General features: G+C 43.7%; 1 protein-coding gene across 4 annotated transcripts in view; it reads left to right on the plus strand.

The window, feature by feature from the left end:
- Positions 1-17,624, plus strand: part of camkvb (CaM kinase-like vesicle-associated b) — a 47,081-nt gene extending 29,457 nt beyond the window's left edge. For 2 of the 4 annotated variants that reach the window (XM_037102600.1, XM_037102601.1), the window contains exons 2-11: positions 6,303-6,410; positions 6,524-6,655; positions 9,270-9,344; positions 11,798-11,936; positions 13,128-13,248; positions 13,340-13,415; positions 13,659-13,795; positions 13,989-14,067; positions 14,486-14,573; positions 14,757-17,624. In XM_037102600.1, the coding sequence (XP_036958495.1) occupies positions 6,316-6,410; positions 6,524-6,655; positions 9,270-9,344; positions 11,798-11,936; positions 13,128-13,248; positions 13,340-13,415; positions 13,659-13,795; positions 13,989-14,067; positions 14,486-14,573; positions 14,757-15,113 (1,299 nt within the window). In that variant the 5' untranslated portion in view covers positions 6,303-6,315 and the 3' untranslated portion in view covers positions 15,114-17,624. Of the gene's footprint in view, positions 1-330; positions 355-5,453; positions 6,170-6,302; positions 6,411-6,523; positions 6,656-9,269; positions 9,345-11,797; positions 11,937-13,127; positions 13,249-13,339; positions 13,416-13,658; positions 13,796-13,988; positions 14,068-14,485; positions 14,574-14,756 lie in introns of those variants that run through there. The other 2 variants (XM_037102602.1, XM_037102603.1) reach the window with 2 other exon arrangements.
- The last annotated feature ends 544 nt before the right edge of the window (positions 17,625-18,168 follow it).

Consider the following 18,168-nt stretch of genomic DNA (forward strand, 5'->3'; position numbering starts at 1 on the left):
GTTTGGTAGAACGTGTGGTGGAAATTCTTATTTAGAAGGGAACAAATATTAGATGATCCACACAAGGTTGTCTTTGTGTGATTAAATCAAGTGGTAAAAGCTAAAAGTAAATAGAGTTAACCAATTTCAGCTGAGAGGCCAGCCTCATTCACCAAGACTGCCCCGGCAGAGACTGACCAAGACTCACAGACAAAGTCACAGCAGCACACTCAGAGATACCTTGAGAAAGGTGGATTGCACAAAACAATATCCAGATGGCCAGACAGCCTTGGATGTACCCACAACACCCGCCAAGCACAGAGTGCTATTGTGGACAAACACTTTGCCATTAATCAGCGAGGTCACTGCTCAAAAGTAAGTCAGACAGTTCACACTTAGGCGAGGTCATCATTCACAGTGCTATAAACTGTAAGGTTATGGGTGAATACTTAAAATAAAACAGTGCAAGGTAACAATATGTTTGGTTAAATGCACATGACTACTTTTGCTAATACTGAAAGAACATAGTTCACATCAAGGTGGATTATCTTGAGTAATCAGGTCGAGATTTCTGGAAAGAGACATTGCTGTTCAGTTTTCACTCTGAAACAACCCTAAACAGCAGGTGAGAGGGAAAACATGCATTATTGATTTGGGGGTGAACTGTCCTTTGTCACATCCTTGTTTTTTAACTAGCTGTAATTTGAATTATTGTTATTACTTGGCCCCTTTCCTTTTAGCATTGCATAAGTTTGGTGCTCTCAGGTCAAGTCCAACGAGAACTTGTTTTCTATCATCCTCCGGTCCTTATGTCTGCTCCCGGTTTAATAAGCACAGTTTCCTTCCGTTGTTTACTTGCAATCGCAACTTTTTTTCACAAGAAGTGAGCATCTTTCCTCGCACTGGTCTCTGTTAAGACACAGTTGTCGCCGTGCCCATCTATGTTGACCTTATCTTCTCCCTTCAGCTGAAGGCAGAATGCTATCGCAGTCTTTCGGGCAATCCCAGGAGATCAGCAGGGATGAAAGAAAATGAATGTCAGGGATGTTTATTTCCTAATAGCTGGAGAGTGTGTCCTTGTGGGGCTGAAGCTCCAGCCAATCTCCAGAGGGAAAGACAGAGCAGCGGAGAGAGCGAGAGATGATATTTTAGATGGCTGAGCTGAGCCTGTCAAAACGGAATTACTGGTTTGTCCAAAACACTCAAGATAGGACCAGACTTCAGGGGAAGAACACAAAACTGTGCTGTGTGAAGTGTTCAGCCCAAGTTCAGTCAGGAAGGTTTTGCTGGTTATTAGAAATGTTAACAGTTCTTAGCATCAGATCAGACAGCAATGGTTGGTTTTGAATATTTAACCACTTCCACGGCAAGCTAACAGCGGCAGCACAACATGCTGTAACCACAATAGTCACACGTTATGACCTTAGAAAATTGTGAGAGCAAACGCGAACAATTGCTCACTTACACATTCATCAGACACAGAGCATTATTGGCATTCATTTAGAGTCATGTTTCTGGCTGCCTGATGAATTATATCAATCAATATTCACTCTTCATGCTGCTTTGTTGTGGTCAGACTCCTGAGGGAAATAACCACCTCTGTACATGCTAAATGTTTCGCTACCTTCAATAGATCGTATTCACATGGCGGCCATTTGCCTTGGAAGTCACGTTCAGGGTGGGAAGCTCCAATGCTGTTATTAAAAGGATTAATGTTGTGATGCTGCGTTCCAGGACACAGGTCGTATAAACGTACAAAATCATTGTTTTCTATTTCACAACTTGCAAAATGATCCGCAACTGAAAGAAGATGATGGAAAGTACAAATCTTGGGGGACATTAAGTTATTTATTTGATAATCTATAATGCTAATTACATTTATGTCAAAGTCCTTTTCAAAGCACATAAGCAAAATTTAGTTTGTGCTGTTAAAGGCACATGTTGCTAGAGCTAATCATCTATCAAAATGATGTAAAGTTAATAAAAAATATTAAATTTGGTTGTCCATGTAAAATACCATTTGCTCAAAGCTGTTGAGGCTCATCGTTTGCCTCTGTAAATCGGTAATGGCCTACAGTCAGCACAAGTGCATGCATGCAAATGCATGGGGTCTTATTTTTACTGTGCGTCCTCATTAAGTGGCTGCTGAGCCAGAGGGAGAGTACCTGCAGGCCGGGGTGAAAGGAGGACAGGAACGGAGCTGAAACAGTGAACGAAAGCTCTCCAAAAAAACAAGGAAACACTCGTCTCTGCCTCTGAGAAATTTCATGGTGGCATTAGAGCAAACAGCCGCTCTCTCACTCACATATGTAAAGGCTTAACAGACAGCAGGCGTTTCCCTGAGGCGCAGTAGCACAACCTTACACTAGAGCAGCAGGTAAAATAATCCCTCTTTACTGCGGCGCTAAAAAGCCTTGACACAGTGCACGTGAGTGCTGCGCTTAGCCTAATCTTAAACTTCACCCGGATACAAGCGCAACAAGAGTTTCATCGATTCCAACAGGCACAAGACAAACCGCATTTTCTCATCGGCTCTCCCAGATGGAGGATGTGTTGCGCTGCGCTCGCCTAATAAGCCACAGATCTTTATCACTATCCATCTTGCGTCCTGTAAATTTCCACCACATCTGCAGAAAATTCCTTGGTGATATATAGCGGGGGGGGGGGGGTCTGTCCCTGCAGGCAGACGCAGGCGTCACACTGGGCCATAAAGCATCGCGGGCCATCGATCGGTGCGCCTGAGGGGCAGATAACAGTCAGAATGTGGGGTGATAATGCTTGAATGTTGCCGATGGTGGTCAGTCCAAATGGGCCCATTATTGCAGCTTCTGTTACGTGATGCAGCCGGCATCCTGCTCTTACGACTCGAAATGCTCCACAAATTCTTCATCCATTACAGCAAGTCGCACTGGGGGGTAAATGGGAGAGGCTGACCGAGATACTTTGAGGAAGTGCTTTTAGGGTTTTTTTCTTTGCAGAACCGCTCTGCCTGTGGATTGTATCGGCCGCTGACTGCGCTCGGAAAAGCTTTTCCAAAACTACAAAGGCTCCTGTTTATTAGCTGGATTCCTTCATTAGATTTATTAGATTTCATCAGCATCAGAATTGCTGTTGTACTGTCTTTCTCTCCGGGCTATTTTCCCTCTCTGCGATGCAACAACTCTCTTGTGGACTGTTAGAGCTACTTGCAGAATATAAATGTTCTCTTGCGTAATATAGATACCTCCTGAAATGCTCGGCAACGCAGTACTGCTGCCATATTTACTCAGAATTACCTCCATTTAAGCCGCTGGCCCTGCAGAACTTTCCGTTCTCCTTTGCAGCGTAACGTCACGGAGCCGAAGCTTTTGCCACGGAGAGACGTGCTCGCTGCGTTGAGAGTGAAACAGATAGAGACAGGCAGCAGGCAAAGGTCAGCGCCTCACGCCGAGCACACAACGCACGCATTCAGAGCGCGGCTTTACCCGAGACGTCTCCGCGCCGGGCCTCGTTCATTTAGATTGGATTACGAGTCGGTTTACGCCGCCGCACTGAACAGATTGCCCTTCTTACACACAACGCATAGATTCCTTGCGACGGCTGCGCTCATTTACATGCGGACATCCATCACACAGACTGTCGGCACAGATGGATGCTGTGCGGCGCGGAAATAAATATTTCTCAGACTTTATTCATCTGGAATTTTGCTGCGAAATGGGTTTTCAGCAATGCTTTGCATTCTCGCAGCGTCCCATAAAGAATATTCACAAAAGCAGTTTTAGAGCTCGTCGGCGATGCTGCAGTGTTGTGCCGTATAGGCCTCGGAGCAGCATCGCCGGGGTGCAGTGGAGGGCCTTGATCAGGGAGAGATCAGTGGAAGAGGCAACAAATGTTTTCACTTCACATCTGATGCATCTGTGGAGAGATTTGAACCAGCAGATCGACTGATCACATGCTCGCTTGTTGTGACTGTTCTCACTTTTGTTTTTTTTGTTTCACTTTTCTTTCACTCTAACTTTTTGGAAAGTGTTGCCATGTATTTGGTTGGCTAATACTGCATCTGGAGCTGCACTAACATACACATGACTTTGCCCCACTCTCCACACCAATCCACCAAACACACCCTGTCGATTTGGTGGTATATTCTAACCGCAGACTCTGCCAATCTCTGCAGAGAGATGGGAGATTGTGCCTGCACACGGCCCGCTGCCCTGCGTCAGTACTGCTGCATGTTCTTTGAGCCCTACCACCACCACCCCAGCATCCACCTGCAGGCTCAGACTGGGGGGGTTCAAGATGTTTTGCTCATCATTCGTCAATATCTCTATGTGAAAAGTTATTGAGAAATGCTGCTTAAAATGTGGGTCCATCTGTGTTCTTGTCTGGGTTTTAAAAGTGGGCACTCCCACTCAGCTGTTAGTAAAGGCGTGATTCAGTGTGTGTGTGTGACATCCCCTCCCCTCCACACACAGGCTCACTGACAAGGAAGCATGAGGAGTATGAGATTGGAATTTGAGATGACGCTTTTCAACTGTTATTAAACGTCAATTCACAGGCACACTATGGAGGATCTGTTGATTGCTGTTTGTAAAACGCTTCTCAAAGTCGGCCTCCTCTCCTCAGCTCATGGAGGGAGACAGACAGACAGAGCAGAGGAGAAGGAGCGCTGGTGCCCTGAACAAAGCAGTGAATCAGAAAAAATTGCTGTTTTCCGATTGTGTTACGGTTACGCTCTAAAGTGCAAAAGTTGCCTTATTACCAGATCTTATGTGAATAGAGGCAAAGTGTAGGCCTCATCCTGTCTGCTGTGTGTGGCTTGGGTATTGTGGTGGCTGTAGTTACATTTTTGACAGCGTAGCTACTAAGATTACATTCACAGCTGCCACAACTGCTCTGTAAATCCTTAATCCAGAGCTGAAAGTGCAGCTTTAGAAACACCGTCACTCAGACACAGTTTGTCCATCAAAAACTACTCTGGGAACATTTTTGTCCCACCTGGCCACTGTCTTGGGCAATTTAAAGGTTCTTTATATACCACATTTTTTGCCAGTGTCTCAGAACAGATGCAGTCATTGTTCATTCACTCTATCAAGTTTGAAAAAACAAAGAAAACATCATCCGAACACACACAGCTCACTAAGCTTAGATCAAACTGTGAAATTAGGCAGCGCTGATCGAATATGAATCGACTCTTATGTCTCTAGAAACATATTTAAGTGTAATGCTCTGCAAAAACATTAGAAACTTTCCTTCCAGGCCTCCATGTTGAGGACTCAGATGCACTGAACACGCGTGTGTGGCTGCCCCGGCTGCCAAAACAAAGAACAGAGAAGCGCAGATCACAGCACTGTATCGGTCCACAGAGGACAGCTGTTTGCTGCTATATTAATGTTCACAGCATCATGTATTTAACCACTAAAGATGATTTTTTTTCCCTCTACGCTTTCAGCACAAAGTCTGGATTAGACTGTGGCTACACCCTCCCATGCACACTCAAACAAAAACACACACTGTCTCAGTGGCAGGGGAGCATGAATGTTTTATTGTTGCACACTCGCCAAAAACAGCTAATTTCTTATTTGTTTCACAATCTCTCCTCCCGACTACAGCACAGCGAGAGAAACGTACAAAACAAATCTTAAAAAAAAAAACATCTCTTCCCCTGGAACAGAATATCAGTAAAGTTGCAAAGACCGGCCTCAGATTTCCCTCCGTGCCGCGTGAGCGAGGCACAGAGAGGCTGAACCGCAATTAGGCGCTCGAGTGTTGATGCAGAGCCGCTAAAGCACTTTAATTCCTGTCGGAGTCCGGGGGATGCTGGGCCTGTAATTGCTGCCTCCCTTGTCTTGATTGGAAATGCTTCACTTGTTGCAACCGGTTGTGGGCCGCATTAGCCGCCCCGCTCCTTCTGCTCCCTGACCCCTACGGTCCGCAGCGTTCACCCCGCAGAGAAGCGCTGGCACATCGAGTACATTCTTCTCACTGTTTTATTGCTGCTATACGTTAGCACAAAGGCCCACCACGGCTCTGCCCTTTATTAATGCAGGATCATGAAAGGCTCTGTTACAGTGTGCGGAACAATCCGCTGCATGGATGCTGCCTCTGGTGGCTCTTTAGCTCTCGTACTTCTAAAAGGCTTTCTCAGCATCATCGAAGTAATACTTTTCGACTGGGGGGGGGGCTGCGTTTTAATCCAGAGTCATCATTCAGGGTAATAAAATGGCGCAGTGTGGCGCCGGATTGAAAAGAAATCATCAGCAAGAAAAAAAAAAGGGATTGAAGACAGGAAGTGTGATCTGTCCTTTTATTCCTCTCATCCTCTTCCAATTTTTGTCTTTCCACAGGTGAGGAGTGGCCATGCCATTTGGCTGTTTAACGATCGGGGAGAAGAAGGATTATAACAATCCTTCAGACGTGACAGATAAATATGACCTGGGTCAGATTGTCAAATCGTGAGTATCCTACCTGCCTCGTCCTCAGCATCTTCCAACAGACTTTTGAATGCCGCTGTCTTTTCTCATGACACCTTTGTGATCTGGGTTTATGTCTCTGTGAATCCTTTCAGGGAGGAGTTCTGTGAGATATTCAGGGCCAAGGATAAAACCACGATGAAAATGTACACGTGTAAAAAGTTCCTGAAAAAGGATGGGAGGAAAGTCCGCAAGGCTGCGAAAAACGAGATCCTCATCTTGAAGATGTGAGTTTTCTGTGGTGGTTAATGCTTCTCTGTGTTAAACAGTGCATGATTAGTTTTGTGATGAGACTGTCAAGGTCTCTGTTTGTCCTGTTTCTTTCTTAATCCTCTTAAATACTCATTTCACAGGCAGAAACAATTTTGGAGGGGAAAAACAAAACGGAAACCAAATCTTTTACTTTGATGAAAGAAAAAAAGTCAGGCGGAGCTCATTTTACTGAGAGATCACCCACAGTCACTGTTTTCTAAGTGCATTGTTGTGTCTCAGACATTTTTTCTCATCGTCTCTGTGATTATCTACTTTACCTCTGCCAAGGAGGTCTTGTGTTTGTCTGTTTGTCTGTCTGTCAGCAGAAACTACTGGTCCAAATGTCAGGAAAATTAGTATGAAGGTGCAAAACGGGCCAAAAATGAAGCCATTAACTATGGGGCGGATGCACTAATTATTTGTGAAAATAGTGAGAGAGAGCATTTGACCTTGGCAGCATAAATAACAGACACTGTATAATTTGGGAAATGGTGGTGAAGTTCAGTAATGACAAATCCTGAGTGCTGCAGGGAGGATGTGTTGTCGCAAGCTAACCTGGAAGTAAGCCTCACTCTGGATTCCTCTGCAAAAAACCTATTGGACTTTTCCATTGAATTTGGTTTATTGTAGAATATAACCTCTGCGGCGAACAGAAATGTGGGATATTTGCACTTTTTGTTCAGCAAGATAATATTCACACCACTTTCACGACTTTTGAAGCAAAAATGAAATTGTCATTGGTAAAAAGCAAATGTTAGCGCGACATTGCGGTCACATGACTTCAACATCCCCACCACTAAGCATCATCTACACTATATTATACACACTTTACTATACATTGATCAATCTACTAGTTGTAAAGTCGGAGTTAGAATAGTTTGCAACTTGTGTCTGCCTGTTAAAATGGAGTCTCCTTGTTCGGCATGATGATGTCTCATTTAGCCAACCAACTTTTTAAACAGGGTGTTTGATTTATGTTGTAGACAAAAAACGTGAAAATCTCTCAAGCTTCTCTGAACCACAGAGCATTTTTCAGGCAATTAAACCCCCCAAAAAATCTATCATGTACATGTCAGAAATTCTGACAGAAAAACCCAATCATCCATCCCCAACCTCAGCCCTAAGCTGACCTTCTCTGCTCTTCATACTCCTTGACTTCACTTCGTCCTCCTTTTCCTGCTGTAATAATTACTAAAGCTGTTAGAGGCTGCTGCCTGACAGGAAACGTCGATATGGGTCGTAATAACCTGCTTTCATGGCGGATCTATATTGTTGTTTTTCTGATGAGGCGGGCTGCTTCATGAGAACAAGCAATAACATTGACCGTGAAGTTTGCAGATTTGCATATCAAAGAAGAGTGGACTGTTGACCTTGGTGGAGGTCTGCGCTCTCTGAGTGCCCCTCTAGTTCTAACCTCTAGTAAAAGCCTAGTCATCGGCCTAATCAAATTGTCAAAGGCTGCGGATAATTGCTGGCAAAACATCAAATGCTGTCTTCAACATATTCATAGACTCTGGATTTTGCAATCAGAGCAGAGTGGATGTGATTTTAAGAATTCTAATGAGACAATTGAACATTTCTTTGCGGAAAAACCCATATCCCACTCATTTTCAGAGTATATTTCATGTCTTTTATGCCTAGAGGAGATATCTAATGGTGTAATTAAATTGGATATGCTGTTTATGTTGGTAAGACAAACCTTATATAAGGAGAAAAAGGGTGTTTATCAGATGTGCAGGCGAATGCATGCAGTGCACTTACACTTCTGAGTTTGCAAAAGTGACTCTGCTCCCACATGAATTCAGAATTCAAAATGTCCTTTAGAAATCCTCACAATGGAACAGTAATTGTGCAAAGGACGTGCACCACCCCATCCGATAATGCAGTGCTTCTTCCTCGGCTCCTGATATAACAGATATGTAAATCAGAGTTATGCAACGCTGTCACCACCTGTCAGCGGTGACGCAAAATGATAATGATGCACAAGTGTCCCAAAACTCAATGTCCCTTTCATTAAGTGAAATGGAGAGTCTTGATTAGATGCGGAAGTTAGCTCAAACACAGATTTGGCTCTTTACACATTCAGTACAACTTTAGAAATGATGAGAACGATCCTGAAGGCAGCAGGAATGTTTTGTACCTTCCGGCGGGACTGACAGGCAGAGAACAACGCCGTGATGCCTCAAATACAGAAACTCTACTGGCCAAATTCCCCTCTGATGCTGTGGTTGTCGAAGTCATGTTCAGCTGCTGTCCACCACACTGCTGCTGGTTGTATTCATGCCCACATGGATTCGCCTGATTACATAAATCTGGTCGTCTGTGGATGGTCAGTTGGACATAAAAGTCTCAGCGCAGCGACGTAAAGTCGGCTGCTCATTGCTTCATTTTTCTTTTCCTTCACGGCCGCTCCCTCTCTCGGCCGGCTGGAGCCTGTTATTCATGAGCATCAAAGCAGATCTTTTGCATTATTTCTCCAGCTGAATGAACGATGCAGACGTCATCTCCCATATAACTCCTGACATCATTCTCCCTCTCTCTCGCTGTGCTCCTCTCCCTGCCTTCTGCTCTGTGTCACTATCTCCTCAGGGTGAAGCATCCCAATATCCTCCAACTGGTGGACGTCTTCGAGACCAAAAAGGAGTACTTCCTCTTCCTTGAACTGTGAGTTCAGATGTCTGATGAGTCGGGGGAAAAGGCTCTCTGCCGGTCTCTGCAGCCGCTCGTGTTGGTGAACTCAACGTGTTGATTATAGACTCCTGGGGAATGAGCTGTTGTAGCCTGGGGCCTGCTAGATATGAGAACGGCTCTGAACTCCACTCATTTGGTATTCAGATATGATTGCTTTCTAGTGGTGGAGGAAGTATTCAGATCCTCTTACTGCACTGTAAGAAATACTTAGTTACAAGTAAAAGTCTTCGCTGAAAATGGAACTTAGGTTAGAACTTCGAAAATGTTCTTAAAGTATTAAAGTAAAGGACCTCATGAATGAAAAATGTCCCCTGTGACTGATACACTGTTAAATATTACATGGCTTGATTATTATTATTCATGCACTGATGAAAAAGCAGGATTTTTTTTTCTTTTTTTTTTTTGCTGTAGTTGCTTGAGGTCGAGCATTTTGAACTATCATGGATTAACCCGCTGATTATTTTCTCCGTTGGCTGATTGATTGTTTGGTTTGTGAAAATTCTGAAAATAAAGAGCAATGCCATCGCAATAACCCAGAGCTGAAATTAACTCCTTCACTAATCCTGTTTAATTCAGTCAACAGTAAAAAACATCAAAATCATTAGAAATGATGTGAAATGATTAAAGTATCTACAAGAAAAAAGATTTTCACATTTTGCAAAGGCGGAACCTGAACATGTTTCTGCATTATGAATGACTTGAATGGTTATCAGAATAGTTGTCAAATAATTTCATTTCCAATTGACTAATCAATTAATCAACTAATCACTTCAGTGGTACTTTTTTTTATTCTAAAGGCTCCTCATATGTTATATTTTAAAGTAACTCATAACCAAAGTTATTAAGCAGTACAAATGAAGTGGACTAAAGAAGAAAGTTCTTTATATGTCAAGCTTCTCCTCACTAGAACTGAGGGTCTGAGGACAGAGGCTGTTGTTCACTGTACAGATCATAAAGCTCACTGAGGTGATGTGATTGTGATTTTGGGCAATGTAAATGACATTGACATGATTCAATTTGAAAGCCGCTTCAAAACAAAAGGCTCAAGTACAAATTCATACCCAGGTGCAGTACTCCAGTAAATCTACTCAGTTACATTCCACCACTGATGCTCGTTAGCGGCTCCGGTCTCATCAGCATGTGTTCTTGGGGAATTTGATACATTTCCATGTGAATGCTTATGTGCAGTGGTTGTCACGTCTTCTCGGGGCACATGACTCGAGGGTTTAGGAGTTCTGCTTACAAAGAAAATGATCAAACACAGAAAAAAAACTAAAATCTAAACCAGATCCACACTTTCATATTCCCCATGTCTATTCTGTAAAGCTCTGAATTTAAATGTGTTAAAACAAGACACTTCTTTCCTTCTTTGTTTATAAGTTTTTACAATTAAAAAACTGACTTTATTTAAATATTATTATTATTACATTATATAATTATTATTCTTACAAAATAACAGGGGAACAAGTCTAGGTTGTTTGATTCTTTTTGAAAATTGCCTCTGCTTAAACTGCAGACACAGCAGCAGGCATTACTAATTAACAGACTAATTAGCCAATACTAACAGAATTATCACAGGGCCAGAAGGATGTTAAAGCGCCGCATTTGGCCATGTGGCCACCAGCTGAGTAGGTCGGATCTGTAGGAAATGATTTCCCTTTTACAGATGTGGTGAGTTAGTTCAAAAAATTGAAATGGTTTCAGAACAATCTCATGACTAAACTTTGACATATACCCATCTGTGATAATGTATCAGCATATGTGCCCCTGATCCTAATTATAGTCAAAATAATTCATAGTTCCTGCTTATTTGACTCAAAAATTAGGTATAATTTAATGGAAATAAGCTTTATTACACCATACATTACAAAAATGAATGTAAAATTTATGGTAATGTGTTGGAAAGAAGTCGACTAAACACAGAATTGTGTTATCATTCAATACTTCGTGCTTTGAAAAACAGTCAAACAAGATCAGGTCAATTTGACCAGGGAGGACAACAGATGTGACTGTCTGCTGCTAAAAAATTGAAATGGTTTCAAAACAATATCATGACTAAACTCTGAGATATACCAGTCTGTGAAATTCCATCTACTTGTGTGCCGCTGATCATAATCATAGTGAAAATAATTCAAAATTTCTGCTTTGTTTTACTCAAACATTAGGTATAACTTAATGTAAATGAGGTCTATCATAGCATAAATGACAAAAAAGTGTTAAATATATGTTAGATATGTAAGATATATGTTTACTAAAAAGGTGAAACTAAAACATTTTGTGACCATTTTATACCTCATGCTCCCTATCATGCTGATACAGAATCAATTTCACCAGGGAGGACAAAAGATGTGTAGTAAATGGGAGGACAATACGAGGGTCAGTCTTGTCAACAATGTAATAATTATTTCATTTTCGCTTTTCCACAGCGCAACAGGCAGAGAGGTGTTTGACTGGATCCTGGACCAGGGCTACTACTCAGAGCGAGACACCAGCAACGTGGTGCGCCAGGTGTTGGAGGCAGTGGCCTACCTCCACTCCCTGAGGATTGTTCACAGAAACCTCAAGGTAACGAGCTGCAGGAGTGCCGGAGTGCAAGTGTTCCGTTACTGTGATGACAGCTTACTGTTGTAAGATAAGCATACGCAATAAAACTGTAATATATGTAAATGATTTCACTTTTGAACTGCTTTTAAACTCAAGAGCGCTCAGGAGCTCCTGGAGAATCGGTCATATGGTGAAAATATAGTTATCTAAATGTTTCTGAAACAAAGATTGTAATCTGAAAAACCTTTCATCTGCAAGCCCTCTCAGTGCCGTTATCAGCAGCTCCAACAATAACCCCCCATAGACTCTGCAAGCCTCTGCTGCATGAAATCAATTTCACTTTAATTCAAGCGAGCAACCTGCCTATAGTACATATGGCTGACGGTCCAGATCAGCAGAGCAGAGCCGGAGTCACGCTGTGATGGCTGCCTGCAGTGAGCTGCTGCCTCGCACATCTCTCGCTTGCCGGACCAGAATTTCACTTCGTTTATTTCATGCGTTTCAGATTTTTATGAAACGGTGTGATTGTATGAGCTCTATATTTGAAACTCGGCACGGAGTTGGTGACGGTAACTTTCCTCTGAGGAAAACTCACCACAGGATTCCCGAGCTGTCAGTCATGGAGGGGAGAGCCCTGTGTTTAAAGGGGATGAAAGCAGGTAGCCTGCCTATTATGTATGTTAATGTATTCTGTCTGATCCCTGCCTGTTTCTAAGTGAACCTCAGTGCACCAGGTGGGTCGGCCACAGAAATGGCAAATATGTGATTGGCATGCCTGCAAGACACTGGGCGGGGTGCACACAGTTAAAATAATCCAACTCTTAGTCTCTGTAGTAACAAAGGAAGAGGAGCTTGCCATGTGATGACTATTAATAGTAAAAGCTTAATTAGCTTCTCTACCTTGATAAAAGTCCCTGTATGGAACTGTCAGTTTAAGTGAAAATCCATGCAGCCGATATATACATCAAACTCGGTCGAGACATTCATCTTTTGTCCGGTCACGATAAAGTGACTAAATTAAACTCTCTCATTTGATTTGACTGGTTTTAATCTGCACTGGATAATTAAACTTTTAGATGCTTTCCAGTCTTCTCATTATATTTCCATCAGAACGCGATCTCACAACGTCCTAAACGGTGACCAGATGATCAACTATGAGGATGATATGAGTAGCATGTTAATAGTTGTCATCATAATGTGTTTCTTCTTTAGTTGGAGAACTTGGTCTATTACAACCGCCTGAAGCACTCCAAAATTGTCATCAGCGACTTCCATCTCGCCAAGCTGGAGAACGGACTAATCAAAGACCCCTGCGGGACACCAGAGTACCTGGGTGAGGATACGAATGAGACATTATTAAGCAGACAGATGATGATTTGCGATGTGACAGCCAGAAATGTTGACGCTTCTGTGTTGTCGTGCAGCTCCAGAGGTGGTTGGCAGACAGCGATATGGCCGGCCTGTGGACTGCTGGGCGACAGGTGTCATCATGTACATACTGTAAGTGATGCTGTAAATCACAAAGAGAGGAGACGAATGATTCCAAACATATGACTGTTTTTTTCTAAAGCTTTGCACCTCGCTTAAAGGAGACATACTTTGCTCATTTTCAGGTTCATCATCTAATTTTGGGTTTCATCCAGTTTACACGCCTTAATGCTCAGAAATGCACTGTCCAGTGTTGCAGCACTGTATGCACTCTGTTTGAGCTCCTGTCTCTCTCTCTTCTTTTGGCTAATTCAGGCTGTCGGGCAACCCTCCGTTCTACGATGAAACCGATGACGATGATTACGAAAACCACGACAAGAACCTGTTCCGAAAGATCTTGGCAGGCGATTATGAGTTCGACTCTCCGTACTGGGACGAAATCTCTGATTCAGGTACGTGCTGGATAAAGTTTTAACACTGTGAAAGCACACAAAGGCAGCTTGCTTTGTAAACATTTTCAAATGCCACTGATTTCCTTCCGTCTTGCCTCTGCTGCGGTCAAAAACATGTCATGTTTGTGTTCCCATCCATCAGGAGAACAAACGCCTTTTTGTTGAGCGTCTTCTGTGTATTTTTCTCTGACAGCTAAGAGTCTGGTTGCACGTCTGATGGAGGTGGATCAAGACCAGAGACTGACAGCCCAGGAGGCTATAAACCATGAATGGTAGGCAGCAGAGCTTTGATATTAGACTCTTTCAGCTGTACTGAGACTGTCGACTGATCTGAACAGCTGCAAAAGAGCAGACTTACTTTCTTGTTTGACGTGTCCCTTAAAATCACATTGAGAAACACAGTTCGTAATGAGTGCTCAGCATTGATTACGCTAACAAAGAGGCCGATGCTTTACTTTACAATAAACCCGAGGTGCCACAGGGGCAAAAACTATGAAACCAGGAACTAGAAAAAGGCCCAACCAAAAATGTGATCAGACTAATCCTTAAAGGTTAAACAGTTCCTGTAAAAGTTTGCCAAGCGATAAAATGAACAACAAGTTGAATGTTACTGTGTGCAGTAGCCTCTGGTATTAAAAGATAATGGAAGCTCTGTTGCGATGATGTGTTTCTCTCATTTTTGTACAACAGGATCTCTGGCGGTGCAGCTTCAGATAAGAACATCAAGGAAAATGTCTGTGCACAAATAGAGAAGAACTTCGCCAGAGCTAAGTGGAAGGTGAGCCCTTTTGTTCTCTCCTCCAGGAAGCTCTTCATCACAAAGTTCAACAGCAGTTGTGCAGTCCTTGATCAGGAAACTGCAGTAGTGTTCACGAAATCCAGTGAGAGCTGATGTTCTTTGAGTAAGTTTCCAGGTTATAGTACCGTCTTTGAGCTCAGTCTGTTCTCCCTCCTCCTGCAGAAAGCTGTCCGGGTCACCACCATCATGAAGAGACTGAGAGCACCTGAGTCGAGTGAATCGAGGGCAGCTACCCCTGCTGCCGCTGCCCCGGCGGACGCTGCGGCCCCTCCGGCTGCCTCCGACCCCTCCGCAACGTCATCTGCACCCGAGGGAGCGCCTGCTGCCGTCACAGAGCTCCCCGCCGGAGCGGAGATAAGCCAACCGCCACCTGAGGCCGGAGCCGAGGCGGCGGCCCCAGCCGCAGAGCCACAGCAGCCCAGCCCGGCGCCGCAGGAGCCCGAGCCCACATCGCGCTGTAACGGAGAAGCTTCAGCTGCTCTGCATGCAGCCACCGAGGGTGGGGACGAGCAGGGTTAGACCCCCCCCACCACCACCCCCACCACCACCACCACCACCCCTCCCTGTGTGACCTCTGCAGTCCCCACCACCTCCTGCACACTGTACATTAGCTGCTAGCATGGTGACACTGACTCTGCTTCTCTCTCACTTGCAGCATTAGTATCATCTCATGGAGGCTGTGTGCTACCTTTCCTGAGTGCTGCGCTGTGTTAGCTTTCTTTCTACATCTACTGTGTCTTTTTTCACTGACCCTACGGTGTTTTATGTCAGATTATAGAATCCACGTCTCTCTCCGCACAATCGAGTTGTAGGGGCAAAAACAGATCTGCTGTCAAACTGTGGCTCAGAGCTACAGTCTCCTCTCGGATTCTTCTCTCAGTGATAAGAGAGTACAGGAAGACATAATTGTGCTGAAAACGGCTCTTATTCCTTTTTAATGAGCCGACTTGGGAAACTTCTCCCCGTCAGTCTTTCAATTACCATGTTTATCCTTCGAATCGGCAGAAAAGTTTTGCTTCTGAAATTTTGACCTCGTGCCGCCACACTCAGTCAGTGCTGGTCCTCACACGTGGAGCAGATCGTATATTGCCGACACAGGGGAGATATGGGTATCCTTCTTATCTGTTATTGTCTACACTGACCAGGTATTGTGCGTTAACAATGCTGAGATTGGTGACTGGGAGTTATCTTTCCCCAGTGCTGTATTTTGAACTATAGGCAGCTTCACACATAAGCACACACACAAACACTATGTTCCTTTGCTACTTCCTGCTCAGGAAAGAACCTCATAGCTGTAAGTGTAAAGATTCTGTACATAGAGACCTTTGTAGAAGTAGCCAAAACAGCATGCGTTCTCGCTTTTTCGCTCTTCATTTTACATTCACGGCCACTTGGCGGATAAACATGCGCTACTGCCAACCTAGTCCGATCGCAGGCCACAGCACCCTTGCCTCTCGCCTCTCGCCTCTCGCCGCTCGTCGAGGCTGATGTTGTTTTCAGGAGCACACCACACATTAGACCGTCCGTCACTGCTGTTCATTTACCACCGCAGCTGTCTTCATTTCATAGCAGTTCTATGCATCCAAATTAATTTGTAGCTTTCCTTTTTTAGAAAGGTCACTTCACAACATCTTTATCCATCACGTGTTGAATTTTTTTTTCTTTCTTTGGCTAGATCTCATTCTCCTTTGTGTTCAGTCGTGTTCCTCTGTTGGGATACTGACTCAGATGCCATACTGGTCTTAATAGCTGGTCGTAACTGTAAAACAAAATGTGCATTAACTGACCACACGCGGCTTTCAAGGGAAGACATGGATCATTACTGACTTTGTGGTAACTAGGATCACCTTCAACACCTCAGCTTTGCTGACCTGTATTGTACTGAAAAACATGTATAAAGCATATCTTTGACATTTCTGAACTTACTGTTCTTTTTTTAATTTCTACTTTTTTATTTCTATATCTCTTTTTGCCTTGTTTCAGTCACTTGTTTATTCCATAGACTTTTCAGCATATACTTGATCAACAGTAATAACAATCTCTCCTTTTCTGTCACTGGTCCCCTCGAGCATTAATAACGAGCTACAGAAGGAGTTCTCTGTAATCCCTCCAGAGGAAATTGAGCAATACTCGACTGGCTGCAGAAACTGTGATTCCTGGTGTCCTTTCGATACAGTCCATGTACCTGTAAGTACAAGTCTACAGTCCTCACCAGCTGTCCGTTACTTAACTAACTAACACAGGGCTGCTGTCAGATAAGTGTGTGTGGGAGAGGGCCAATGAGACCACATGTGCTCCCCTGGCCTGCGAGTGCCCACATGATTTCCTGTGCTAACACACACTGAACCACAGGCTTTTAATCGCCAGTCACTTAAAGCGGGCATCTCATCAAAATTAGATTCAATAGATATAAATGAAGTGAAACATGTTGCGGCTCGTTTACAGCCGCTCTGTCTGACTCTACCCAGTCTGTCGTCAAATTACTGTGAACACCTGTGAATTTATATGAAAGTGTCCACCTCAGATTAAGAAAAGGAAACTCTGGAGAAAACCTTTCGCATTTGCTATCTGTAAAAAGTTTGAGTCTTTTATTTCTACACGTCTCTCCTTTGAACCTGTGCTACAGTGGATTGGTAGACACACCAATCATTCAGATTATACCACTATATTATTTCTTACATTGTTTAAGATGAATATTTAGATTTTAACGAGACGCTTAAACAGAAGAACAACAGATGATTTTTTTTTTAATGTGAATAGATTATTTCATGTGGTCCGTTCTCTTTGTTTAGATGGCAAATAAACCCTGTTACACAGTTTAAAGCAATGCTTTTTTCCAATACATTCCTCACTGTATTTAGTACCCCATGTCTGTTCATTTCGCCATGCACTTACAGGTGTTTTTGTAGATGTGATGTTTGCCAGGACCAGTGGTCACCTGTAGGTCCTGTCTTGCATTTGTGAGCTCTGTACTGTACTCCTTGACTGAGTTGATGACTTTGATGGTAATAAAGTTCTACTTCATCTGTTTACTCACCTGTGAGTCTCCTCATTTCGCAGAAACCTCTCAGACACGAGAGCTCGATGGAGGATCTGCAGGATTATTTCGAGAAAATGTGGGAAACAGCCTGCGTCATCGCACTCAGCCCCCCACCCCACCCCCGAACTCTGAGGAGAGCATCTGTGTTACACGCTCTCAATTAGCACAAGCTTAGTGCCCATCCTGGTGGGGTGTGAACTCGTGTTTCGAAAAAATCCCAGCAGTGCCATTTGGTGACACTTTCCAGGATACTTGAATTGCATGTCGGAATGATAATGCAGAGAGCTCGCTTTCTAGGCCTCTCTGGGGTTTCAATAGGCTTCCTCTTGGGAGATTTCCTCTTTTTTCGAGCCCATTGTACAGTGGCACGCAGCCATCCATACAGTCGCGGGGGCTCAGGGGGATCCTAACTCTGTCTCTCTCTGTGTCATTTGATGACTTCATTAAGAGTGGTAGGGTGAGGGAAGTGTCAGTTTCCTTTCCATCTCAACTAGCACTGTGGAGATGAAAGGCTGCTGATCAGAGTCCGTCCTT

This window comes from Acanthopagrus latus, chromosome 6 (assembly GCF_904848185.1).
Source record: "Acanthopagrus latus isolate v.2019 chromosome 6, fAcaLat1.1, whole genome shotgun sequence".
Taxonomy (NCBI): domain Eukaryota; kingdom Metazoa; phylum Chordata; class Actinopteri; order Spariformes; family Sparidae; genus Acanthopagrus; species Acanthopagrus latus.